This window comes from Caloenas nicobarica, chromosome 17, assembly GCF_036013445.1.
Source record: "Caloenas nicobarica isolate bCalNic1 chromosome 17, bCalNic1.hap1, whole genome shotgun sequence".
NCBI classification, from domain to species: Eukaryota; Metazoa; Chordata; class Aves; order Columbiformes; family Columbidae; genus Caloenas; species Caloenas nicobarica.
This window is the reverse complement of record NC_088261.1, coordinates 2,909,437-2,937,248: the sequence shown is the minus strand read 5'-3', so window position 1 is coordinate 2,937,248 and position 27,812 is coordinate 2,909,437. Positions and strand designations below refer to the sequence as shown.

The 27,812-nt window shown below is 47.6% G+C and overlaps 2 protein-coding genes across 5 annotated transcripts in view; both read left to right on the top strand.

Moving 5' to 3' along the window:
* On the top strand, positions 1-24,914 carry DHX40 (DEAH-box helicase 40). 3 transcript variants are annotated; one of them, XM_065647143.1, is made up of 17 exons: positions 1-48; positions 10,538-10,683; positions 11,461-11,580; positions 12,706-12,936; positions 13,138-13,204; positions 13,767-13,898; positions 15,276-15,375; positions 15,814-15,900; positions 16,390-16,572; positions 17,122-17,202; positions 17,892-18,049; positions 20,102-20,216; positions 20,504-20,612; positions 20,920-21,014; positions 21,535-21,604; positions 22,017-22,245; positions 24,143-24,914. In XM_065647143.1, exons 1-17 carry the CDS (start codon positions 3-5, stop codon positions 24,280-24,282), a joined length of 2,109 nt encoding a protein of 702 aa, XP_065503215.1. In that variant the 5' UTR covers positions 1-2; the 3' UTR covers positions 24,283-24,914. The 3 variants fall into 3 exon arrangements, with proteins under 3 accessions (XP_065503215.1, XP_065503216.1, XP_065503214.1); XM_065647144.1 differs by lacking the exon at positions 1-48 and adding an exon at positions 9,525-9,771; XM_065647142.1 differs by lacking the exon at positions 1-48 and adding an exon at positions 9,577-9,775.
* A 1,615-nt stretch (positions 24,915-26,529) lies between these two features.
* Positions 26,530-27,812, top strand: part of CLTC (clathrin heavy chain) — a 31,486-nt gene continuing 30,203 nt past the window's right edge. Inside the window, exon 1 of one of the 2 annotated variants that reach the window (XM_065646828.1) lies at positions 26,530-26,777. In XM_065646828.1, coding sequence (XP_065502900.1) covers positions 26,736-26,777 — 42 coding nt within the window. In that variant the 5' untranslated portion in view covers positions 26,530-26,735. The remainder of the gene's footprint in view (positions 26,778-27,812) is intronic. The other variant, XM_065646829.1, reaches the window with a different exon arrangement.

Here is a 27,812-nt window from a genome sequence, read left to right as displayed (position 1 = left end):
AGATGGGAGGAAGGACGTGGTCCCCGAGCAGCCCCGCTCGGGCAGGAGGTCGGTGGGGGCACAGGGCTCTGCAGAGGAAACACATGCACCAAAATATTTCCATCGTTACCCCAATTTAAGGCCCCCAGCCTGGCGGGTCTCAGCCGAGCTGTTCTGCACTCGCGCCGGCACAGGCGAGCTCAGAGCTCGGCCCCGTCTCCCTCCCTTCTCTTGCCATAATGCTCTTTCTTAAATCATTTTGCTGCGTCACAGCTTTGCTTCCTGCATTTGCATTTTGTTAGCGAGAAAAAGCCTTGCTATAAATAGAGAGGGGAAAAAAAAAAACCTTTCTGTTTTCCTCTCCCATCACTGCCAATGCCTGGCCACGATGGGGGCAGTTTTGTGGGGCGTGGGGAGAGCCAGGCCCAGCAAATCTGGGGGTGAGAACCACAAGAACTTGTATTTTTTTGAAGTTTCTGGGTCTTTGCATTTGCTTGCAAAAAAATTCCTACTGTTATCGGGGAAAATAATACTGACTGGGCCTGGCTGGGTCTGTCTGAGCAGGATGCTCAGCATCCTTTAAAATAAATCTTTGCTGCGATCGGTCTCTGAGCATCCCGTAAACTGGAACAAAAAAGCGAGGTTAATATTTAATCAGACACATTATTTCCTTTGGATGACAGCAACCTTGCGCGGCGTTTGACACTAGAGCAGATCATGGCAATCCCAGGATTTGTGTTTATTCTCACGAGGTTTGCAGAGGTGCACATGGGGCTGCGTCGGGCTCGGTGTGAGACGGGAGCAGGTGAAGCCGCCTGCCAAAAAGTGCAAATCCTCTCCCCGCTGCATCCAACTCGGCAAAAAGGCACCGAGCCGGCACACGAGGGCTGCGCGTTGCCTGGCGTCCTGCGACAGGAAAAACACACGGATGTCGGGGCTTGGCTGAGCTGGGGCCCAGGCACGGGGCTGCGCGGGGATCTTAATTAAATCACTTCCAGCCAGATTCGGTAGCGAGCCCTGCACCAGCATGCACCGCTTCGAAATGCCGCTTATAACCCACTGCTGCTGCTCTCTGTTAAAGGAATAAATCGGTGAGACCCTGTGGGGATCGGTGGGTGCCAGGGCTGCTCCCAATGACCAGCAGCCGCTTCGCCATTGCCGGCGGGGTGGAGGGGAAGGTTTTGCCAAAAGCTGCAGGACACGGCCGAGCAAGAGCATCCGCTGGCAGCTGAACACACAGCATCGTTTTTGTGGGGTAGCAGCAAACTGTTCGTATTTTGCAGAGTGTCCCTGTACGTTTGTTACCGCGTATTGGTGAACGGGGCGTCTTTCCGCGGGCTGGTGCAGCCGCTTGGGGATCCCGGTGGCGGGAGGAGCCGGGGATGCGCCGGAGCACGAGCCGAACCCCGCTCTGCAGAGCTCTGCTGTGTTTGTGTCCCAGAAACAGGCTCCGGCTCCTCTCCCCGCGTAACACGGGCTGCGTGTGACCTGCCCTGCGGTCCTGGCCACCGATTTTATTGTATCTCTGGATAGCGATTGCTTCAGCAGGTCGCGGTCCGCGGGTGACGCCACAGTCCCGCGCTGGCAAAGGGAGAGTTACACAACGGTGCTGACGGCAACGCCGTCGTCCCGCGGGGCTGCGACCGGGGAGTGCTTGGGCTTTGCTCAGGCACGATGCGGTGTGTGGGGACGGCTGGTGGCATCGCGGGGACCTCCTCCTGCCGCGCGAGGGACGCCCCAGGCTCCTCTTTGCCAAACGCACCGTACCCTCGGGTCTCGAGCGATGTGAAAGATTGATTTCTTGATTAAAGTTTAACGTGCGGCATAATTAAGGAAATCCTCCTGGTTCAGAAAGTCATTAGGAGACAGTTAATTGGGCTGAGGCCGAGAGACGCCTCCTGTGCAGGAGCAGATGCTGCTGCACCCGTGGGCTCCCAACCGCGGCCGGGGCAGCAGCAGATGTGGCTGCAGCTCAAACTCTGCAAACCCGGCCCAGCGAGCAGTGTTGGACATCCCTCTCGGTCACCGTTCACACTCCTTCCATTAGCAGTTTAAGGCATTTCACTTCAAAGCGTTTAATTCAATAAACCAGTCATGCTTTAGCTGCAGAGTCGCAGGAAGGCAGGGCTGGCAGATCCCACCCTGCAGTGGGATCCGTGTCCATCCCGCCGCCTCTCAAACACCCCAGCACAGTTCTGACCAGCCCACGTTGTTTCTTTTCCCTGATAACCTCTCCTGTTCTTGCGCTTGTTTTATTTGTGGCGTTGAGAGCAGAGGCAGCAGCTGCGAGGTCTCCTCGTTGGCTTGTGGAGAGATGTCAGGTCAACACGGACGTCCGAAGTTCACACCAGGGACTGCTGTCTGGGGCTCAAACAGGTTTCATTCTTGAAATGTTAATTGCATAGCAAATTGTAGATCTGTCAAATAGATTGGGCGAAAAGATCGATTCACATTAGGTGGAGGAGACCGCGTTTCGAGACAGAAAAAATTAATTAGGTGAGATCAGTAATTCAGCCCATCAGTGTGCACCAGTGCGAGTTATTAACGCGTATCAGTCTGAGCTTTGCATGTGAGAATTATTATGGATGGAGGAGATTTTGTTTGCACAGATGCTGTAGTGCATTGTTTGTAAGGAGTTTAGCTATGCTCGACATTCAGCTTTAGCTTAGTTTAGGCCCAATATTTGAGTATTGAACGGGAGGAAAAAAAGTCATTCTGCAGTTTAGATGGTTTTATATAGTGGGTTTAAATGGGCTTAATGAGCTGCGTGCAACCCTGAGATCGCCTCTCTCCAAGTACCTTCCCAGATTAGTTGTTACTCAACCAGCAATAAGTCTCCTTCATTTAGTGTTGTGTTCTAAATCCCAGCACTCAGTTTAAGCAGCGAGTCCGTGCTGGACTGGCCGTTGTCCTTGCTAGTAATGGGCTCGAGCCGCAAAATTTGGATTTGAAGCTCGGGGCTGTTTGGATTTAGGGTTTTAGCTTGCCCGTTATAGAAATAAGAAACAGATGGGATTTGCAGACCTGGGTCGGACTCCACACTTCTCTTAAGGTCAGTGTTGTTTAAGTAAACTCAGATTTTAAGTCGGATTCACTTCTGTCTGTTCCTGCCTCCTGCACTAATGGCACACGCCAGCACAAAGTATCCCCAGGGCTGGAATCCTTAAAACACTAAGTATATTCTGTGTATCTCAGAAAGAAATATTACCGCTGGTTCTGCAAGTGAGGCGAAATTAGCGGCGACTGGGAGCGTTTGTAGTCAGGGCCAGGAGGGTCCTTAACATGCATTTATACATCAAAGCTCCCATATTTTTAGAACTTTATAGCTGAGGACTGTGCAATATTCCTTTTTCATCTAATAAGAGTTCTACGAGACACATGGAAGGGCAGGGCTTGATATTCTTAGCAATTTACACAAAAAGAGCATCTTGCCTCAATGTGCTGTAGGCTCTGCTCCTCGGGCAGCTCGATTCCAAGGGAAGCTGCGGCTTCGGCACCTTTTAAAATCACGTCTGGGTATCTTCCGTTTGGAAGCATCACTTCAGCTGGACAAATTACTAAATTTAGTAGTGAAATAACGGGCTCAAATTGCATTTCGCAGAAGGTCAGATTAGAGTATCTAATGGTCCTGCCTGGCTTTCAAATCCAAATGCCATTTAAAATAAGCCCGTTGAGCATCTCACGGTCTGCAGCGGTGTACGACTGTCTGTGTTTTGCCCTTCTGTGCTGCTCAGCAGCAACAACACAGAAACTCTGCCCTTCCTTGGAAAGGAGAATTTCCAGGAGGGCTTTCACTTGTTCCTGATCACTCGTAGAGTTGGTTTTAGCTGGCAAAAGAGATTTACAGAAGCGTGGCGTTAAGGATTCATGGACAGGTGTTGCCTCAAATGCTCTGCAACTAATAGCCAATAGATCAGCAAATCATGGGCAAAATAAATCAGCCGCTGTTCACAGGGTGTCTATTCAACAGGCCTGTGGCTTTTGTCACGGGTGCACAAAATTAGGGATTTAATGAGAAAACGCTTCGCTGTTGGTCGAGCCTGTCAGACCAGCTGAGACAAGGGCAATGCCTGGGGACACAGCAGCCGCGGTGCTGCGGGGAATAAAGAGCTACGGAGGGCAAATGTTCAGTCTATAAAGGCTTCCAGCCTAATGTACGATTAGAGGAAAGAAAATGGACTGCACATTAAAATTGATGAAGGAGCGCAATTTAAGATCCATGAATAACAGGGCCACAATTACGCAGAACCGGGGATTTGGGGTTGTTTTTGTTTTTTCCAGCGCTGGTGGAAGAAATGGAGCCCTGACCAGGACGTGTGCGGCTGCCACATGCTCTGCCCTTGCTGCTGGATGCTGTGGATGACACGGAACGGTTAAACACAGGGACCAGAGGAAACTGGAAAGTGCAACCTCTGGTTTGTAGATTCACAGACGAAATACACGAGTTGTTCTTTGGTGGTGTGTTTGACAGGCCTGTCGCCTCGTCCCTGCTTTTCAAGGCTGATGGCTGGGTCTTGACAGAGCTCTTAGCTCAGGGATGTGGCACTTGGGCATCTTGTGCTTTGAACATCCTCTGTGACACGTGTAACCTCGGTCAAGTCACTTAACCTCCTGCAGCCCAGCCGCCCCCTAAAATATCAAATCAGAACTAGTGCGGCCAGCAGGACCATGGATTAAGCAACGTGAATCTCTGGTCCCTCAAAGCAAGGGAATCACCCGGTAATCACGGGTGAGCCTCTAGCTGCAGCGTGCGGCCAGGGCTACGGGAAGGGGAGGAGGGCAACGGGTGTCTCCAGTTCATCACCATCTGATGCTGGGAGAGCATCGAGGAGATCTGGCTTTTCCTAACGCCTTATCATGAGACGAGCTTGTGCCAGGGGTCAATTCTTCACCTCGCGTTCCCCTCTGCGAGGAGCGAGGCTGGGAAAGCAGTCAGCTGCTTTTATTCGATGGTCTTAATATAGAACCAAAGTGTGGTATTTTGTCCTAGATTTAACACTTGGGGAAATAAAACTACTTTGGGTGGTAGGAGGTGCTGTCACGTACCAGAGGACAGTTCCAGGATAATCTGGGATTTCTGCTTATTTTACAGTCATGGAAATATATCTAAATCACAGCCACGGTGCACTCTAATGGGAATGTAGAGCCTAAAGTGAATTATTGATTATTTTCCACATTTGATAAGGAAGTCAGAAGAGAAATTGATGTCTAATATGCAGAAGTAGATTAGAAACCTCCCGTGGGTTGTAACAGAAGCGCAAATGTGAGAAGACCTTAAAATGGCCATCAGCTTTCATTAGGCAGCTACAAAAAGCCTTGAATTAGTGAAATACTTCAGGTGGAGATCTGGTCCATGCCTGGTGGATTTTTTTCCCCGGTTGCTCTCGGTGGTGGGTGTGTGTGAAACTGCCCGCAAGGAGCTGCCTGCCTTCCTCTTCTTAGGTGAGCATGGGAAGAAAATGTTCCAATTTAACAGGAAAATCTCAGGCACTGTTTAAAGATGTAGGTATTCTCGAACCCACCCTACCCCAGTCTCCGGGGAGACCGTTCCCACGTCGTTCTGCATTTATAGTTCTGTACAGATGATTTCACTGATCCAAAGGCTGCTCGGGGGATTTGCTGTAAAAGCTTTTTTTGCAACCACAGAGGGTGCACGTCCTTGGTGGCGGCTTTGTACGAGCGTCACTGAATCGTTTCCAGTGTTCGGCTCCTCACCTGTCTGGTCCGTGTGTGCGGGCTGACAGATGGACGGACGGACGGATGGGCCGTGCTCTGTGTGAGAATGCGAACAGCTGAGCCAAAGCCTAATCCTTCCCCGGGCCCGTGACCTTTTTATTCACACTGGCACCTGGCAGGAGCACCAATCATTCATGTGTGTGGAAACAGCTGCAGGTCTGACACTGGCGTTAAATTTAAAAAGGGTGATGCAGGCGTACGTGTGCGGGTGGTAAATTAACAAAATCAATTGCTGGCCCGTCACAGACCAACTTTAAAGACAAAGAAAAACGGGCTTTTAAGAGCTCAGGCTCGCAGCGCGCGAGCCAGGTCTGTTCTACCGAACACAATCAGGTCCGTGCAGAATCGCTGGCAGAGCCGCGGCACAGCGACCTGAACCCGTCACCGCGACTCGCGGCGGGTCGGGCCTGTGGCCACATGAAGATCAAACCCGGTGCCCAGCGGGCTCGGGAAGGGCTCAGGGTGATGGTTCCACACAAGCCGTGTGGCCAGCGGCAAGTGCGCGAGGGGTTTCTGCAGCCACGTCAGCCCTTGTGCCGGCAGCGGCCGAGCCGGGTCTGGCTGAGGAGCTTCTACGCGAGCTTCCACCACGCCGGTGGTTGCAGCCGGGATGTGCCCTCGGGGCCCATTGACACCGCAAATCCTTTCCCAGCGTAGAAATATGGGTATTTTATTCTGGCCGAGCAATTCCCAGCCTGGACCTGGCCACACGCCGTCCCTTGCCACCTGCTGAAGAAAACAAGCTGGCCAGAAGCGCCGATCGCTGCCAGCGCCTTTTCCTGCAGCCTTTTTTATCCAAAACCTGTGAACGCCGTTACGAGTCACCCGGCTGTCCTGGCAGAATGCAGCGCTGTAGAAATTGTTGTTTTCCGTGGAGCTAAACACAAGGCAAATCTTTTCATTATGTAGGAGAAAGCCTGAGGCTTCTGATTCTGTCTTCAAAAAGAAGCAGTTTTTAACAAGCGGAGCAAAATCTGAAATAAAACTTGACAATTTGTAAAAGTTTTATAGCAGGGCACTGTGCGATGGCAGATGGAGGTGTAAAAGGGTTTTGTTTATTTGCTGTATCTAACACCTTCTTTCTGCAGCGCTCATCCTCTGGTTTAAGAATAAGGCTTTTTCAATAATGACTCGCAGACAGTGCCACAAAAATCCCAGCTCTCAGGAAAACTGCTGGTCGTCTGACAGGAGAGCAGCTCGTAGGGAACATCGCTTTATTCTGTTTGTGCTGAATCTATAACTTGAGGATCTTTCTTCTAGAAAGCGGCTCTACTTAGAGATTCCAGGCACAAGGCAATTATCTGTCTTCACTCGCTCAGTGTAATTAATGGACATGGTTTTCTTCACGGGTACCGAGGGATGGCATGTTCACTGTGGAAGGGATGGCTTTATCCAGAGCAAGGAGAAGAAAATTCCCCAGCACGTCAGGTCTCTCCTCTGGGAAGACGGATGAAGCCGTGGCGTACAGGTAGGGATTGGAATATTCCCCAGATCCTGCTACATCTCTGCTCATCCGAAAAGAAAAAAATATCCTCTGCTCAGGAGGGAAAGACGACGCCCTCAGGAATAATTCAGTACAGGAAGCTGGCAGGGCTCTATCACCTCACAGAATTTGCAGGTTTGTGCAAAGCTGAACCTTAGGGAAGGAGCAATTTCGGTCTTTCTGGCTGACCTGAAGGAAACGGGGCTGCCCTGTGCAACGCGGCTACTGAGGGAGCAGCTGGAGGGGTAGAAACGCATTTTTACAGAGTCACTGGAGCAGGGAGTTGTGCTGGGGTTGCTGGTCCTTCCCCCAGCTCTGCCTTTGATTTGTGGTGTGTGCAGACCCCTTAATTCATTTCTGTTTTCCCCATCTGTGAGACTGAGATAAGATCACAAGGGAATTGTAGAGTGTGACTCATTAATGTTTATTAGACAGAGGAAAATCCTTAAATGAATGGCACTGTATTCCAGGAGGACAAAGTTCGAGACTGCAAAGAGGTTGATTAAACCCAAATCTGCTATTCCCAGGCTAGGAGGACAAAAAAAGACAATTGAAAAGCTTTACCCACCCCTAAGTCTGCCCAAAGCAGTACGTGATTTAAATAAAATCAAGCAGAATGTGCAAGCATGCATGCATTCACGCATACATGTGTTATCTATAAAAACCATTAAAGAATTATTATTAAATGTATGCCAAGAAGTGTAATGAGGATGTGCTTGAAGTTTCCAATCGGGAGTAACAAAGCAGTGTACGTGATCGCCAGTAACCGAGTTACTAGCGACGACACGGCATTAGAACATCGTGAGGCAATAAATGTGACACACGTTGATAAAGGGATGTCACAACACACGGCGTATTGGCATGTTCCATTATGTACTGAAGCGAACAGAGCTACAGATTGGTTATTGTGATATTGCTGCTGGACCGATGTGCTCTTTATGCTTATAGAGAAGCATTTAAGAAATTTTAGGTAATTGCTACAGCAGAGCCTCGGACAGAAACGCAGGATTTATACAGTTATTCAAAGCAGGAATCTGCAGGTTGCAAAAAAAGACCAATGTGTGAATGATTTGTCAGTAGCTGATCGACAGTTTGTGAACTGTTGGGATTTGTCTCTCTGAATTCTGGTCAGATCGCAGCAAACATCTCAGGGCAATTAGCCCAGAGACATAATAACAGGTATCTCTCATAGCTGTGGCACTGTAACGAAACAGTTACTGCAATGTTCTCTTCTCTCTGGCTGCATTAGTAAGCAAGGGCAGAGAAACGGCTTATCTGCCGTGATTTGGCAACACCAGTTTGTAGATGGGCTCAACAAATACTTATAGATGGGACACATCTGAAGCTGGCGGCATCGGGGACTGATGTGACGCTTTCCAAGCTTCAGAGCGCGTCGCAAATGTTCCCAGCAGGTCAGTATTCCTCCCGTCCTGTGTGCCGGTACAAATTGAGGTGACTTGGGAAAACTGGAGTCAGTAGGTGGCCAAAAGTCGCTGTCGGTGTGACGACAAACCGCCTGGGTGATTATTGTGACCGGTACAACCCAACGGAGAGTGAAACATTAACGCACGCAGGACCGCAAGGGAGACGAACGGCATGACGTGCAGACACAGCACAAGGCCAAGATCGTGCTTCAGCAGGAGCGAGGGTCCGCGTTCAGCGGCGGGTTCGGCCCGCAGGCCGGTGTCCCCTGAGCGGTCGGCGCTTGCCACCCCCAGGCCGCGCGGGAGCCCACGGGGGAGCCGGGCGGGTCCGTGAACCACACGCTTCGAGTTCATGGAGCTGTTTCCCCATCGTGCCTCTTCGTGCGCCGTGTTGGTAGCGCCGGGCTGTTTGAGCTGCTGAGAGAGAACGACTGGTTATGGCACCCGGTGCCTTGCAAACCAAATCACTCACTGTTTCTGTATTTCTTTATAATTCTGTATTTTACACAGCAGTTTAACTATGCCAGACCCCGAGGGGCGTGCGCTGGCCACAGGGAGCCCCGGGGCGCCACAGGGAGAGGTGCTGGGTCTGCCCTGCGCTGGCAGCGTCCCTCGGCAAGGAGCGAGTGGCACTGTGAAAAACCGCAGCGGATTTGAGGAAAGAAATCACGGGTTTGGCTGAACAGCGGGAGCGCCCGCCTGGGGCAGACCACGGGCGAGGGGGCGGGGCTTGAGGAGGGGGCGGGGCTTGAGGAGCGGGCGGGGCTTGAGGAGCGGGCGGGGCTTGAGGAGGAGACGCGTCTACAGAGGGGCGGGGCTTAAATAGGGGCGGAAATCGGGGCGGGGCTTCACGAGGGGGCGGGGCGTTGAGGCCACAGCCGTTAGGCGCGCGTAAACAGCAGATGTCATCAGCGTGCGGCGGCGGCGCTTCCGGTCACGTGTGGGGTGCTGTACCTGACGGGTCCGCCGGGCCCCGCGGGGTGTCCCGGGTGTCCCGGGGCCTCCTCAGCCGCCATGGCGGGCACCGACCTGCCCATCCGCCGCTACCGCCGGGCCCTGGTGGAGGCCGTGAGGGAGCGGCCCTTCCTCATCGTCACCGGCGAGACGGGCAGCGGCAAGAGCACGCAGCTGCCCAAGTACCTCCTGGAGGCAGGTAACGGCCGGGGGGGAGCCCCGGGGACCGGGGAGCGAGCCCCGCTGAGCGCAGGCAGTGGTGCTGTCCCCTCAGGGAGCCGGGCCGGGCTGTGCTGATGTGCGTGTGGGGGGAGGGGGCGGCTGGAGCGAACCTTTCGACTAAATATGTCCGTGTGTATATTGTGTAGGTAACAATTATTTTGCAAATATAATGGGCTCGGGCAGGATCTCTCAAAAAAGCAATTTTTTTAATAACGATATTGCAACACCGGGTGTTCTACCTAAAGGTAGGCACACATAATAGGGCAAAAAGCCGCTGCTTATATCCCCCCAAAATCCCCACCACAGTTTCCCTCCCCTGTTCCCCGTTGGTTGGTACTTCGGGGTTTACAGGCTACCCCGACACCTGCCTCAGTTTACATACAATCACAGAAAGTTAGGGATTGGAAGGGACCTGAAAAGATCAAATACCCTTCCCCTTATCAATCTATTTAAAATATGGATTCCTGGTACTTTGGCTATCCTTCCCCCTAAATTAACTTGTAAATTCAGGTATCAGTATGCATACAGGTATCAGTATATATTCCGGGAAGAGACTGTGTTTTTCATTAAGGATTCATAGTCTGATGTCTCTCGATCCTTCCCCCGTGCTGGGGTCAGGCGCCAGGTCCTCAGTTATGAAAAAACAACAGTTCTTCGTTAAATATTCCTTACAGGTGCTTGTGCACAAACCGCCTCTGAGCAGCACAGCTCAGTGTCCCTGTTCTCTGTCTCTCCGCAGGGCTGGCGGAGCACGGGGCCATCGGTGTCACCCAGCCCCGGCGCGTCGCCACCATCTCAGTGGCGCAGCGGGTGGCCGAGGAGATGGGCTGCTCGCTGGGCGGTGTGGTCGGGTACCAGGTCCGCTTCGACGACTGCACCAGCGAGGTAGGGCCGGGCTGCACGCCCGGGTGACGCTGTCGCGGGGTGTGGTGCTGTCGGTGGCTCAGCTTGCTTGTGGAAGTGCCACCATGGGGTGACACAGCCCCATTGCCTCTCCTGGGGCTTTGTGTGCAGGACTCCGAGCCTTATCTCCCGTACGAGGAAAGGCTGAGGGAGCTGGGTCTCTTTAGTTTCGAGAAGAGGAGACTGAGGGGTGACCTCATTAATGTTTATAAATGTGTAAAGGGTGAGTGTCATGAGGATGGAGCCAGGCTCTTCTCGGTGGCAACCAATGGTAGGACAAGGGGCAATGGATACAAACTGGAACACAGGAGGTTCTATTTAAATATGAGAAGAAACTTCTTCTCAGTGGGGGTAACAGAGCCGTGGACCAGGCTGCCCAGGGAGGTTGTGGAGTCTCCTTCTCTGCAGACATTCCAACCCGCCTGGACACCTTCCTGTGTAACCTCATCTGGGTGTTCCTGCTCCGGCGGGGGGATTGCACTGGATGATCTTTCGAGGTCCCTTCCAATCCCTAACATTCTGTGATTCTATGATTCTACGATTATCTGTCCCGGCTGTGGTGAAGCTGCAGTTATGTCTCCTATAACTCCCTTGATCAACCTGACAAGCAAAATGATGCCAAGCACTTGCGATGTGGTGCATAAGCACCTGTGATGCAGCCTCGGTGTGTGTTCTGGGCAAATAAGTGGTCTTTGTAGAAGCATTTACTTTGAAGTGAAAATCCAGGATAACAGCTGAATGTCTAATTAAACCTTCCAGGATACTGCCATCAAGTATATGACCGATGGCTGCTTATTGAGGCAAATCTTAGCAGATCCCCTTCTCAGCAAGTACAGTATCATCATTTTGGATGAAGCTCATGAGCGGAGCCTCAGCACTGTGAGTGTCACTTTATATCTGTTCTTTTGAGTCAAAATCTCTCCATTACTGAGATCTGCTTATTCCTTTCTTTCACTTCTGCACAATCCCCAAGGATTTTGGCTGACTTTCCATGGATGCACTTTATCCTTTTGCTGTCCTAAGACCATACAATTGCTTCTTCATGTATTACATGCTGCATAATCTGAAAATAAAATGCAGCCTGTCATCCTGTTGGAATTGTGGTAGCTGTTGCATTTGAAAGCAGTTAAAACTTGGCTGGTTATTGGATACTTTCCCAAAATTTCCAGGAGTTTGAAGCCAGCACAGTGAACACAAACTTAAAATCCTAGCTTAATTAGAATCCTAATTAAAAATAAAAAAGACACGCACAAACAAAACCCTGAAACATCTTTCTCACTCCAAGGCATAATGTGTCTTAGGGGTGTGTTTAGGACTGTGCAAAGAGATTACGGTTTTTGGGGTCATGGAAGTATCGAGACTGACCTAAGTATCAAAAGTTATCAAATGTCACTCTGACCCTTCCGTGGCAAACAAAGAGACTCAGGTCAGTCAGTCCTCGGGAGATTGTGTTGTGTGTCAACCCACCAGTCCAGCAAACAACATACCAGTCCAGCTGGGGACAAGGGAACACGCTTTCTGAAGCCCAGTTCTGCCCTCGCGCATCTGAGGGTATTGCAAGTAATTGAGCCAAGGCGATGTAAGAAGTAACTGCTCCATTGCCTGCTTCTTACTAAAAGGAGCAGATTTTTAATCCAGAGCACTGCAGAGTAAAACAAACTTGCTGAAGTCATAACAACAAATAGTAGAAAAAAGGTCATGACTTTTTAAAATGGGTCTGTGGTAGTTGATTGCAAATGACTTGACCATGAGAGTATAAAAATGAAAACCAAAGAATTTTGAGTTACACAGATTCTGTTTATAGGCTGTGAGAAGAGCTGATAAAAAATTAATTAAATTTTGGAAACCAGGGTGAGAGTATTTATTCTTCTGAATGCTTAGGCCCTGAAAATGTGATTTTCTGTCTTCACTATATCAGTGACAAAAATGAGTCACTTCCAACTTTGCCAGACACTTCTAAAAAAACTGGGATACTAACATAAGTTGCCTCTGTTTTTCTGTTAGGATATTTTATTTGGTTTGCTGAAGAAACTATTTCTACAGAAGGAACCACCAGACAGAAAGACGGCCATGAAGGTGGTGGTGATGTCAGCCACCCTGGAGGTGGAGAAGCTCTCGGAGTTCTTTGGACACTGTTCGGTGCTGCATATTCCAGGAAGAAGTTATCCCGTCAAGGAGATATTCTGCAACCTGCTCAGCCCACGGGACACGGGCAGCTCCGCGTATGTCACAGAGGTCTGGCCTGTTTTACTTTGTTTCTCTGTTGTGTTCTCTGTTCTTGTTAGGATTATCGTCTGTGAAAGACCACAAGAATTAGCTGGTGTATTGCTGTGTTCTTAGCGTCTCTGCAGAACTTAGGGAAGAATTGGTACTATGAGTTTTAGAAAGATTGAGTGAGATTCCAGCTGTCACTGGCTTGTTTGCTGTTTGTTTCAGGCTGTAAAAGTGACATTGGATATCCACTTAAACGAACCAGAAGGCGACATCTTGGTTTTCCTGACAGGTGAGAATTTTTCTTTTGATAGCTGATGGTTATTACAGTGACGCGTGGCATTGCCAGCAAAACAGTCCGTCCTTCCAGGGACTCTCTAGTTTGTCCCAGAGCAGTAAGCAGAGAAGGGAAGGCTGCAGGTTGACACGTGTAGGCCTGTGAAGTGACAGATTTCAGAGCATGTTTAGGTACGTCTGTGCCTATGAGATCAAGTAAGAAAAATATTAACTTAAAAATTTGCACATACTCATTTCTTCCTGTGCCAAATTTACTCTGTTGGTATTGTCTATGTGTTTTATTTTGGTGTTAATTCAGGAAGGGAGAATTCCTTTAGCTGCAAACCCCCACACCAGTGTGTGGGCCAGGCACTTATGCAGTTGTCTCTTGGTGAGAGGCACTGGGGAAAGCCTGGGTGTCACCTCCTAAATTAACGCTCAGAAATATTGTGTCCTCATTGTAACGGTGTTGCTGACTCTGTAATATTGGCAAAACAATCTTGTTTAAAGATGTTGCCAACTAGGAAGGCAGAGTTTTAACTGTGTAGGTTGCTTAAATGCTCTTGTATGTTTTTTAGGTCAAATTGAGATAGAGAAAGCTTGTGACTTACTTTTCAAGAAAGCAGAATCTATCGATTACCGGTATGAAGTACACGACCGGTCTGTTGAAGGCCTCCTTATCTTACCATTGTATGGGTCAATGTCAACAGGTGAGAGCACGTAATGTCACATGGAACTTAATTCACATAAATGTTAACTGAAAGAGTTGATGCAAACAGTATCCTAATAAAATATTCCTGTTGTGATTGGAAAAAATGGCATTCTTTAAACCATTTGTTACAACGCTATGGCACTATTCTGTTGGGGATTTTCGTGGTGTTCATAAACCATACTCAAGCTCCAGCCTCCAGTTAAAATTCATATCCATTGGAAATGGCTTCACATGGCGTCGAGGTCTCCAGCTTAGGAAGGGATATCATGTAACTCAAAGTTCAGATGTCTTGCTTAGGCCCTCACATTTTATTTTATGTGGAAAAGCTATTGCCAGTTGGTTTTTGGCGATGAGAGTAGACCTGTAAGGGAAGATAGTCCAGTGTGACACAACACAGAAAAGTGCAGGTTATCAGGGTGAGTCAGTCCGTTTTGTTTGGCAGCAATACCACAGCTAGTTTTGAAGAGTTAAAAACAAAGGCCCTTGGACCTTTGCTGAACACAGACGCTGTATTTTCAGATGAACTCGAGCGGGATGTTGAGTGTGTGGGTGTGGTACGTAGAATGCCAAGAGACTGAATAAGTGTTGAGAGGAGCGGGACGGCTGGTTCCTCCTGGAAGTGCCGCTGAGAGGAAAGGTCTGGTGATGATCTGCAGGGAGGGTGCAGAGTTTTTACCTTCTTGAAAGAACAAAATTAAAAATTGCATGAAAGAAAGGTGTAGCTCCTCCTTTACTCAATGATACGTGCTAGATTCCCAACTGAGAGCGATATTTTATTTCTTTTTTCTTTTGTGGTAGTTTCTCAGAGGCCATTGTATTTGAATATTTCTAAACACACAAGAGAGACCTTTTGTCAAAGAGATTTTGATGTTTTTCAAGAATAATAAGGGAGAAAATTTAAGGGGAGAGTTTAATTTCCACCTCCTTTTTTTTTTTTTTTCCCCCTCCTTGGAAGGTCAAATGAATTCATGGAAATTGCATATGCTGCTTTGTTACATGTTAAAGTATTTGCTGGAAACACAGGGGGCTTAACTGATATTCACCTTCACTTTAAAACCCTTTAAATCCTTCACGAAGATTCTATTAAGACCAGACATCTTGTTTGTTTTTCCTGGCTCTGGGTTAGGAAGTACCCAGGAGAGCTGGCCTTTCTTGATCTCAAAATCTTCTTGAATAAGCAAACAATAAAGAAAATATTCTCTGATTTTGGATATATGCCAAAATAGTATCAAATCTATATTTTAAAATGTTAGGTGATTCACTTTCTAATTTGATTCAGATTACGTTTGCTAAGTGTTTGGGTAAGTTTGCACAGTGTTAAGAGATGTGGTTTGAAATCAGAGCAAACAGATTGACTGACTACCTGTCATTTCAGATCAACAAAAAAGAATATTTTTGCCAGCTCCCATGGGCATTAGAAAATGTGTAGTATCCACAAACATTGCTGCAACATCTCTGACGATTGAAGGAGTCAGGTACTGTTTCCTATTCTTCATAAAAGCTGTAAGAGAGGGAATAATTCAGAAAATTCTACTAGATTTGAGAAAACATGTCTGACAACCTTCCACTACTATACCTGCCAAATTATTACCTGTTGTCTTTTGTGTGCATGTGTAATGAATAAAAAACCTCTCGATCCTATTATATAGTCTTACAGATAAATAATATTATTGGACCCTAGTTTGAAATCAAATCTCAGCTCTATTAATCTTGAGTGTGAAAGGTTTTATCTGTAGCATCCCGTAGACTGAACCGTGTCAGCGCTGCACTTGACCAACCAAATGCAACTACCTGTTTGCAGCGATTGCGGGGCAGACGTGTTCTTGCTCTGATGGTGTGCACGTGGCAGTTACCTTGCTGTCTGCTGAGACCTCTGCTGTTTTCCTCTCTGACAGAGTGTGAATTTTTTTCAGGTACGTAGTAGACAGTGGATTTGTGAAGCAGTTGAATCATAACCCCCGAGTTGGCTTGGACATACTGGAGGTGGTTCCCATTTCAAAGTAAGTTTTTAAAAGGTTGGTTGCTTGGTGTTTCTGGGAGTTGCTCTGGCACTACTGCATATCGGTTGATCTTTAAAAAATAAAAAAAGGAGGGGCGGTGGCTTTGAGGCTCCCTAATTTGAAGCCATTTTGTTTGATGCTAAATAGAAAGTGGTTCAGGACATTTAACTTCCTATAAGTTACAGGCGTTAAGAAGGAATTACAATGCTTTGTCTGTAGTCCGAACAGCAGCTCACATGTCAGCTTGCGTTTGCTGAATACAGCAGCCTGATTCAGAGAAATTTTTAAAAAATCTTCCCTTGCACAGAAATGCTGCTTCTGCTTGTTCTTGCATAGCTGGATTTCTCAGTTGCTGCACAGTATAATTTATCTTCCATCTACAAGCACAGAAATTGCTGCTATTTATCGTAACTACAGTGGGCTTTTTTGTGTAATAACAGAAGGGATCAAGAGTTTGAGGTTTTTTTCCCCGTCTTTCTGTTTTGGCAGGAGCGAAGCAAAGCAACGAGCTGGCCGAGCTGGCAGGACATCATCTGGAAAAAGCTACCGGCTCTACAGCAAAGAGTTCTGGGAGCAATGCATGCCCGATCACACGGTCCCGGAGATCAAGAGAACCAGCCTGACATCCGTCATCCTGACCTTGAAGTGCCTTTCCGTGCACGATGTCATCAGGTAACCTCCACGGAATGGGGATTATCGTTTTCTTGCGGAATCTCGGCAGCGCAGGCACCGGCAGCCTGTTGGCGAGAGAAGGGATTAGGTCCCCAGCCAACTGTGACACTCCAATACAATCAGCTTTTCTGCTCTTCTCCTCAGTCTGTAGTTCCAGATTGGATCTTGAGCTCAGGTTCAGTTAAAGATTCTGCCCAAACTAACTCCTCGTCTCCAAAATTAAATACTTAATAACGTTCCTTTAAAATATTGATGTTTATATCTCAAAAACTTCGCCTCTGTGGAACTGTTCGATTTTTTTCGGATCGCATGTGTGCAGAAAATAAAGTTTGTCTTTGCATCTGCCATGCTGGGATCTGTCACCGTCGTTCTTCAGCATGAGGCTCAATGTGTAGGAGCACACCCGTGTACTGAAGGTGCTCATGTGCACATTGGTCAGAAACCTGCATTGGAAGGTTACAAAAGTGTTTTAATAAATATGAAAATTAACAAAGCTATACTGAGTCTGAACAGTGAGATTTTTTTTTACTTCTTTTTTTTTTACTGTAGATTTCCCTATTTGGACTGCCCTGAAGAAAGGCACATTTTAGAAGCTCTCAAGCAACTCTACCAGTGTGATGCTATTGACAGGTAAAAAATAAAGGGATGTAGTCACTACAGGAATTGGAAATCTAGTGGTTTAACTGGTGTCAGTGAGTTGTTCGTGTGCACTGAAGGACTTCCCCCAGCAGTACAATACATTTCCTTATTAGACCAGGAAGTTAACTACTGGTTTTTAATATACTTTGTGTAAAATTAGGGTTAGGGCATGGCTTCGGACTCAAGAGGTACAGATTAACTTCTCCGCATTGTCCTGGAGTTCCTGAGTGACCTCAGACAAATGACCTCAGCTCTGAGCCGTGGTTCCGACAGCAGCTCCCGGGCTGTGGTGACGAAGGCGCTTTGGCGTTCGCTGCGAGCCCCATCCAAGAACTCCAGGCAGGAAGCGAGATCTTATCCTCAGCTTCCAGGAATTCTTCTTGCAAAAATATACATCTTAAGCATCTGATACACATGAAAAGCTGGTTTTGCCTGCCGTGAAGCAGGCGCAAGCAAACTGGAGAAGGGTGAAACGTTCTTTGGCTGGGGAGGCTTGCTGTGTCTCCAGCACCTATCTGGGCACACACACAGGCTGTGGAGTTAGATCAGTCCAGAGAAAAATGCTGCTTTCATGCTCTTTATCTGTATATGGTGGCTGACATTGTGTGTGCATGTTCCGATTTGCATTTAAACATGGTTTTGTTGAACCTGGTATTTGAATCTTTTTTTCCTGGGATAAGGAGAGGCCACGTGACGAGGCTGGGTGAATTCCTGGTGCAGTTTCCCCTCCCTCCCAACCTGACCTGTGCTGTCATCAAAGCTGCTTCTCTCAACTGTGAAGATCTGCTGCTTCCCATCGCAGCCATGTTGTCTGTGGAAAACGTCTTCATTCGTCCAGGTAGGAAACCCCTCATCCCGAAGCAGCCGCGGGTGTGTGAGGAATTCTGCTTGCACAGGGACGTGTCAGGCGATGGTGAGGCCGCACACACCGCTTCACTGGGAGGCCTTTTCTACAGGGTTTTTTGCTCTCAGTAGTTTTCAGTGCTAATAGTTTGTGAGGCCACAGTATCTTGTAGATGTATCTCAAGGTTATAAGGTGGGAACCGATGCTGTATTTTGTACATCCTTGAGAGTAAGGATGCTCTGGCCAGGGAACAAGCTGGTCTTAGTTGGGCCAAGCACTGGTGGGAGACATATGTATTTACCTTAAACTAATGCTTTAAATAACCCTTACGTTGCAGCGTGAGGAGGGTTCCTCAAGTACAGTGCCTTGTCTCCCAGAGTGTATTGTACCAGGTCTATAGGGAAGAATCATAATTTTAGGACAAATATACACTGGCACTTTACTTGTATGCTTCACAGCTTTCTGTGGTCTTGGAGTCAGGGCACATTGCACGCTAGGAATTGGTAACAGCGATTCCAAAGACTTCAAAATAGCGTGGAATTGGGTTGCATTTGTCCCAAGGCTGGGAGCTGGAAAGCAACATATGACTGAGCGAATGGATTGCTGAGAGGTCACGAGGGGGAAAGCTGTGTTACAGCAGGGAAAAGAGGAAAAAATACCCCAAACCACCAGAAAACCAAAACGCAGCCCAGCAGATGTTTTGCTGTTGGTCTAAGTACAGACAATCAATTTGTTTTTAAGAGATGGGGTTGCCTCTGGATTGGCTTTTCTGTTCCATAACTCTGTTTAACCAAATAGACCTTTTAAGTTACTGGGAGAAGCTCAGCTTATCATAGCCTCCATTTCCAGTGTTTTTCTAAATGGAAAATGTAATTTTGCTGTGGTTCCAAACGAACACCTCTCACTAGCGCTAAACTCAGTCTCCCATGTCCTCCCTTCTATCACCTTTCCCCACCAGTCTGCCCCCAACCTGTTGCCCCAGCTGTGCTACATATAGTCTTTATGTGTAGCACAGTCTTTGTGGGAGACCTTTGTCCTTTCTAGTCACTCATTGGCTTTTGTCCAGTTATCTCTGTCGTCTATTAACTGTGCCCATTAGTGCAACAGCTGAAGACCCTGCTGGCAGCGCTGATAGCCTGGATTCTGCTCTGGGCTTCTTCCCTTTTGCACAAATGTGGTTTTGCTTTCCCATCCTCCACATGGCGATGTGCCCTCGTTATCTGGTCAGCGAGGTAACGCACACGCGTTCGTTACTCTCCAGCAACCCTGTACACTGGGACACAAACACAGAGGCTCCCATCATGAAGGAATTTGCTTACGGGTGATATGTGTACGAACAGGCCTCCTTATTTGTGATACCCACAAACTTCTGCCATCCCCTGCAGCACAGCAGCAACGTGTTGGCATTTGCAGCCATATCCCTTTCTAGAAAGGGGGTAGGTTGTGCTGGGGAAGAAATTCTTTGGGTATTTAAAACTTCGGAGATGTTGGTTTTGCCTAGTACATTCCTAGCATTTAGTGAGGGCAAATTCCCACTGAACTCGCAGATGACATTTTTTCGGGGCTCTTATTTATGCTAAGGCCCCCCCTTAGTGTGGCACTTGAGCACTAGGACAAAAGCCGAGTTAAACAGATGAAATGGTGCCGTGATGGGGTGGTTTCAACAGTCTTGTTTTTTCTCCCAGAGCGAAACTTTGACTTGATCCCTGTGAGCTGTTTATTTAAAGCTGCTGTTGCATGTTGGCATCTGAGTTGGTTGTGAGAGCGATACGTAGAACCTTTCTTTCTGAGAGATGAGAAGTCTTCATCTCTAGTGCTGACTGTTGAGATTAGTCACAGATTTAATAACATCTACGTGTTCTCATTCAGCCACAGTGGAAGGGGAAAGAACTGTAAATGCAGCTGTGGAGGAGAGACAAATCTAAAAATAATGTGAATAAAGAGCCAAGACTGTCAAACACACTTGGGAGAGATACTAACAGAAAATGAAGTAGGAGTGATAAATAAAAATGTCTTTGTGAAGCGAGATGTAACTTACTTCCTCAGGTGATCCTCAGAAGCAAAAGGAGGCAGAACTTCAACACCAGGAGCTTTCCTCACAAGTGGGAGGATGCAACGACTTTGCCACCCTCTTAAATATTTTTGAACAGTGCAAAGCAAGGTATAAAATGATTCCTTACAGTAAGTGGTTTTGCTTTGCTCATAACTCTCAGCTGCTGATGGTTTTTAAATAAATTGTGTATAAGCACATGCATGTACTTGTACCTAATTGCAGATTTATTCCTTACTGGGATCTGAAATTTCTATCAAGACACTTATTATTTAAACTAACAAAGTATCTGGCTGTGTAGGTTGCCTTCTTTGTACGACCATAACAAAAACTAGAGGCAATTTTCTGCCTTCAGCTTACAAAGGGCTTCTTTATAATACAATTATTTCTATTCTCAGCAAGTCTCCTTCAGCTTGGTGCCACGAATACTGGATCCATTGGAGAGCTTTAAAATCTGCTTTTAGTGTGGAAAAACAACTTCGGGAAATAATCAGTAAACTGAAACAGGTAAAAAATGTAATTTTTATATATGATCGAGTTATGTAAGTTTATATTTAAGACATGTGCTGGACTACTGAGGCTTTGCCAGATGGCTGCTGCCTTTCTCTGGTAGAAACTAATCCACTTTAAGTATTTATTAGAGCATCCTCATTGTAGGTATGATGGTGATTACAAGCAAGAAGGAAAGTTTTCCTCCTTTCCTCATGGTTTCTCAGGGTGAGAAACCCAGAGTTTAAAATCCATTGGATGGAGGGGGTATAGCCACTTTTTCTTTAGGAAATATCCTGATTCGTGGTGTTTTTTCTTTATGTAGCTGCCAGACTTTCCTAAAGAGACATTTGAAGGCTCCAGAACTGAAATTCTCAGAAGATGTCTGTGTGCAGGATACTTCATCAATGTAGCTAGGAGGTAAGTAATAAAGTTTGGAGAACTGAATGGAAAGGGTATTATGCATATTCTCTAAAGTTGCAGCTGTATGATGAAACGGAATAGTCGGGCTGTGTGTTGTTAACAGCAGCAATGGCAGCTGCAGGTGATGTTTCTGCAGAGGGCTGGCAGCCCGGTGTATTCTCTGATTTGACTCCCATTACATTCCTGGAGAAGAAATGAACTTGAAAGCTGATGAGTAGTTCCAGATATTAAACGAAAAGGCTTGAAAATGCCCAGTTACCACGCTGTCAAAGATTTCAGTCCCAAACCCTGTTTATTATTATGTTGTTATACCTGCAGTGTTACTGTGGTAAATTAGACAGCTTGTATTTTATTCCTCTTTTGTTTTTTACAGTTTAACTCTGGAACGATGTTCCTCTGCTTATATATTTGAGTATTTTCTTCTATGCTGCTGCTGATTTGCTTAGTTGAGTGTTGCTGTCTAATCACAGCAAAGTATGTTGCATTATACGGTTTTTTTTTTCCACAAACTTTTTAGATCTGCAGCCAGGACATTCTGCACGATGGACGGACATGGCAGCATTGTCTATATCCATCCCTCATCTACAGTAAGTTAACAAATTCTCTTAATAAAGGAGCAAAGGATCTAGACAAGGAATAAGAGGCAGGTCCCTGTGAAATCTTCCTCTTCTGTTTGGTTCGTGCTAATTTGTGGCCAAGAGCAGCACTGTTGCAGTGTTCATTTTGAGAGCAGGGAAGAGCCTCACTTCTTCAAATTCAGTAAATGTTTGGCTTATGAAAGGAGTGGGACACAGACTGAGCTTTATCTCTGCCTCTTTGGATTTCCTGGGCAATATTAAGAAAGTCATTTTGCCTCCATTTCTCTGTCTGAAAGTTTAGAGTAGTATGAGCTTTATGTTGTTCTTGCACCTGAAGCATTGGAATATATTCCAATGGAGGGCGCTGTAGAAAGAAAAATTCTTTTTTATCAGTTCTGAAATAATATTTTCATTTTTTCAGCTATATAACCAGGAGACTCGCCTCGAATGGATCATCTTCCATGATGTCACAGTGACATCCAAAATCTATGTCCGGACGGTGTGTCCTGTTCGCTATGAATGGGTCAAAGACTTGTTGCCTAGATTGCATCAAATTGATGCGTATGAACTGAGCAGCGTGGCACGCGAAGAAGTGACCGAAGAGGAAATAACCAAGTGGAAGCATAAGGAGGAGCTGAAAAGGCAGTATGGTGAGCACCTCACTAGTCCATATTTACAGCATGTGTAGTTTTCTTGGTTGTTGTGAGGTGTGTGTGTATATTACACCACCGAACATGTTCTGGACTAGTGGGTGTTAATCTGGATGTGCTTAACACTTTTGCTATGTGTAGCTTTAGCCGTTTTCTTGTCTTACTAGAGCTCTGCGATCCTTATTTTCCTGCCTCGGCAGAGTGTATGTAGTGGTGTTTGCATACTGGTTCTTGCTGTGCTCCCCACTTTTGGCTTAATATAGCTGACAGGAGCAGTTTAACACACAGCTGGATAAAAGCATTTTGAGTCTAACTACTATTTAAGTTTGCAAAGGGTATCTAGCCATAGAGACCCAAAATAATACTGTCCTGAGAGAGAGAGAGACCCAAAATAATACTGTCTTGAGAGAGAGAGAGGTCCTAAGGGCTGTGAGAGGAGAGAAAAGAATACACAAGGCAACCCAATAAACCAATCCAGAAAACCCCACCAAACAAAAAACACAGAGGAAAAATTAGCACATTTTGGCAAATGTCTCATTCTGACAATGAATTTAATGCCATATGTTTAAATAGCCAGTTTTAATTAAAACTGGTGGCTGCTAACTGATCTGGCTGCTTGACATTCTTTGAATTCTTCTGTCAGCAGATTTTGTAAAGCAGCCAAGTATTCAAAGGGCCTCTCTACTCCAGACCTGACCCTTCCAAACCATTAATGTACAGTACAGGCACTGGCAATACAGATTCTCTTCAGTTTCCTTAAGAATAGAAAAAAATGTAGACTCCTGTGTTCAGACCAGTGTCTCTTTCTGTCCTGCATTATTGTGTAAAACAACCATTTTAAATGATAAAACCATGAATTGGATTTGGTTATAAATTTGCTGGAAAGGATATTTCTGTTATTGGATAACACAGAGGAGCTTCATCTGTTTATCTGAAGTCCAAGGAGCTGAGGTTTGTTCTCTTTGTCCTCCCTTTTTGACTTCACCAGGCAATTCTAAATTCATTTGAGATTAATTTTGGCTTTACAGGTGTTGTATTTCTTGGAGCTTCATAAAAATAGGTGGTTGAATAGCTGACAAAGGCTTCCCTAGTGCCCAGTGGAAGGAAGGGCTGCAGCATGAGCTGAATTACTATTTGACTCCACAACAGAATAATCACAAATCTTCCAAGAGCGAATGTTGATTAAAGCTTCTTCCTCATATCACAGAATCTGGCGCCCAGCCCCAGAGACCTTGGGACAGGCTGTAGTAGCTGCTTTATTCACACAATAATTAAGCTCTTGGAGCCTTTGAATGATTTTTTTTTTAATTATTGTTTTAAATGTTATTTTAAACTGAAAATATTTCTTGCTTTTCTTTCCTTCTGGGAGAAACACTCCCAAGGTCGCAGCTCAGTGGGAGAATGTGCATTTCTGATGGTGTCTGATCTGGAGTATTGACTTTTCCCACTGCTTTATCTGTGTGTTATCCTCTCTCTTCCTCCTGCCTCTGGAAATTTTAAGATAGTTTAGTCTAAGATTATTTTTTTTCTTCTGCTCCCAGTGCTGCCCCTCTCTTGCCTAAACCTGAGCATAAGATGTGTAATTTGGAGAAGAAATGGGTTCCGTAGAACACAAGATGCATAATATCTGTTACAATCAAAACGAAAGATGCGCATTTGGGGGTGAGATGAGGCCAGCTGCAAATACTGACATGGGAGTTAAGGCTTTTTTTTTATCTCCCCGCTGTGGTACAGTTTGTCTTCTCTGGAAGTCATTCAGATGACTGACTGGGACTTGAAAATCATTTGAGATTCTGTTGGGGGTTTTTGGGTATTTTATAAATAGGAGGAATTGTAATGCTGTTTGGGTTTTTGTGACACAGAAGAGTATATTTCTCTTTCTCTCCTCTCCCTCCAGAAGGAGCCACAGACAATTCTGCAAAGAAGATGGAGAGGAGGAATAACGATAAATCAATCCTGGATGCTCGAGCTCGCTACCTTGAGAGAAAGCAGCAAAGAGCACAGGGTTTAAGCGACGCAGTGAAAGAAATGGGGTGACGCTTGTGGCTGCTCTGCCCCTGCTGTGGGTAAAGGCTGTTCGGTGCAGTTGTTCTGGGTGCGTTTGCATAATGCAAACTGAGTAACTGGAAAGAAGGAAAACTTCTGCTTTGTGGTAGGTTGGAGTGCCGAGGCATGAAAACGCGATCTGCCTCTGCTGCATCCAGCAAGGAAAAGTTACCAAGAGGAGTTTTGTTGCTACGTGTCACTGGCAATGGTTTAGTGGCCTGAAATGTGGATGAAGACGTGGTACTTACTGTGATGCCAATTCTGTGGCATTTAGTCGATTTAGAAAGGTCTCGGAGGTCTCAGTGCCATGGTTAATAAAATTTTCTTTCTTTTTTTCCTAAAGGAGTGGAACTGTAACTTTTTACCCATTTTACTGTGTATGATTGTGGCTGTACAATCTTCATGCTTATACATTACTCAGGAAAATGTGTAGGAATTGCTGTGAATGGTGGAACCATCCTGGTCTAAATTCAAAAGGACATTTACCACCTGCATTCTCTGTCCCAGGCATTGTTCCTACTCTGTGTTGTGCTGTACCGTGTACAGTGATGGTTCTGGGTGAAGAAGTCTTTGTATGCAAAGTATTTAGTAAATGTTTTCACATTCCTGCTACCAATGCATAATTTTTGTCAGAGGTGATTGCCTGTTTTCTATTTGGAAAAAAACAACTCAGCACTGAGCCAGGTTACGTCCCGCAGTCCGTCAGCAGGCCCTGCTGCCCCATGGGCTGCTCTTCTGAATTTATTTTTAAATAGATGGATTTTGGTCTGAAGAACAAGTGTTTCAAATGTGTCGAAGTTATACACAAGGAAATACTAGCTTTTTTCCTTGATGCAAGTGCATGAGAAAGCAAAGAGCTGTGATGCATGTCATCGTAAAGTTTGTTTCTCAGTAAAGAGCTAATCCCCTACTGTCACCTTCATAACCCTAAAATGTTGCAGTGTTCTAGTGCGGAGTTTGTCTATTTTGCTGGGGTTTTTTTCACTTTCAGTAAGTAACATTTTGTATAAGACGATTTCCAAACTACTAGAAGAACGTCATTTTTCATGTCTCAGTTGTGTGTGCCGTGTGTCACCGTCCATTGCTTTTCAGGTAACCAGCTGTTAACGTCATGGTGAGAGTAGATATGAAATGTTAAGCATTCCACCTCTGTACCGCCCAGGCTGTAGCTGATCCTAAGCTCTCAAAAACCTTGGGATTCTCTTCTGGGGAATACAATATTATTCTTCATAAGGAAGGCAGTTTGATAATTATCCCTTTTTTTGTTTTTGATTTACATTTGCAATGTCATAGCTACTTGCAAGTCAAATGACATCTGCACCACACTTGCCTGGGGCTGTATCTCTCTTGGCAGAGCTCAGTGCTTTTATTTTTAAACTTTTATTAGCAAGGGAGTTTTCTTCCCTTTGAGTTCCAGGGCTCCTCAGAGGTTTTGAAGTGATGAATTTAATACAAAGCAAAAATGGTACGAGGAAATAACCGTGAGATTGCAAAATAAGGAGAGATACAAAAGCCGTGGTTGGGTCTGCTGGGGTCCCTGTGTGTTCCCACAAGCACAACTTCTCGATAAAGCCCTTGGAACGCTGCAGTTCTCAGGTAAAAAGTGTGAAGTGTTACCTGTTTGCAAGGGCTGCAGTTACATTGTGAGTTAATAAACAGCAGGAGGAAATTTGAAGTTTCATTATGTTACTGTACTTATTAACAGAGTTACATGGGAGTTCAAACCTGCAGCTCTGGTGATGCTCACTCTCACCCCGTCATTTATGGTCCTTCCCCATTTTGTTTTCTGTTTTTAATTAAGATTAATTAGGAGAAACACACCCTCTACCCGTTATGGTGCTGTGTAACAGCAGAACGTCGAGCCTGACTGCCGGGCTGGCCAGAAGCGGGGCGGGGGCGGGCGGGGCCGGGAGCCGCGTCCCTGCCCGGGGTTGGCGGTGACCAGGGAGGCCCCGGGGCCTTCAGCCGCCGCTCGTCTCCATGGCAACCGCCCCCAGCCCCGGGCGAGTCACCTTGTCCGGCCGCTCCGGCCCCGCCACGTGACCCGCCGCGGCGGCGAGCGCGGAACGGAAGTGACGGAGCCGCACCTCGGTCGCATGATGTGGCAAAAAAAAAGGCCGGGGAGGGGAGGGGTGGTGAGGCGCGAAATAGTCCCTTCCGGTGGCGGATCCTTCCGCTGCTCCCATTGGCCCCGCGGGGGGTGAGTCACGCCGCTCGCCGGAATCCTTCCGCCTGGCCGGCGCAGTTAAGGCCGGTCCCGGCAGGTGAGGGCAGGCCTCTTCCTGCCGCGGCGGTATCCTTCCGCCGGCGGGGGCAGCTTCCGGATCGCCGCGGCTCTCCCCGCTCGCTGGCCCGTTCCGCCATTGCGGTCCCGCCGCCCGGACCCCGCTGAGGTGCGACTCTGGTCCGGCCTCGGACTGGAGCCCCAGCCCGCTGCCGCCGCCATGGCCCAGATCCTGCCGATCCGCTTCCAGGAGCACCTCCAGGTGGGCGCGGAGGGGCCGGGCCGGGGGAGCGGGTGCCGGGGCGGGCGGGCCGCTCCCTCAGCCGGGGGAGCCGCCCGGGGCCGGTGGTGGGTGCGGGGCCTCGGGCCTGTCCGCGGGCCCTCCCCGAGCGCTGTGGGCCCCTCGGCGGCGGGGCGGCCTCCCTCCCTCCGTCCCGCGGGCCTGGCCGCTGTCTGTTCCCGCCGCGCCGCCCGAAGGGCACCTTCCTGGCCTCCCGCGGGGAAGGGCCGGGGCGCTGCGGGGCTGCGTGTCCCGGGGAGGCGGCGAGGGGCCGACGTGCGGCCGCCGGCCATCCTGCGCCTGGCCCGTCCTCCCCCAACGTGGTTTCCCCGCTCCGGGGGCTGCGGGTGGCTCGTCCCGGGGCTGTGGGCGCCGCTGGCGCCGGGCCCGCGGCAGCACCTGCTGGACGGTGCGGCGGTGGGAGGGGAGAGTGCGGGTGGTTCCGAGGGGGGAAACCCGCTGCTGCAGGGGGGCAGCGGGAAATCGCCGGGGAGGCCAAGTTGTCTCCATGTATCGCTTATTTTTTTTATATTTTCTTCAATGAGACTAGGACTTCTTGACATCGTAAGGACATATTAAATTGTTTTATTGACGTCCTGACTTGTAATGTCATCTTCTGGGAAGGAAAAAAAACCCCCACGTGTTGCAGTGAAAGGTGGAAGCGGCTGCGGGCTGCCCTGCAGTGCAGGCACAGGGGTGCCAGCTCTCCACGCTCTACCTGGTGCCTGCTGGTCTCTGCCAAATCCTAGGTTTGGGTGTCATTAAACCATCACCAGATGCTAATTGATTGTTTCCAAGTCGTGGCTTTTAGTTGTTTTTAAAGTGACTTTCTAAAGGCACTAGTAACAAATCCTCAAATTGCTCCGCTGCAGGAATGCGAGATTACCTTCTCAAGTAAATAAACGTGCACCTCCAGTGTCTCTCGGTGAAGCTGGAGCACAGGGAGGGGTCTGGAAGCGGTAACACAGTTGTGCAATGTGCACTTCCTATCCAAGGAGTGTATGGGGCGAAGTACTA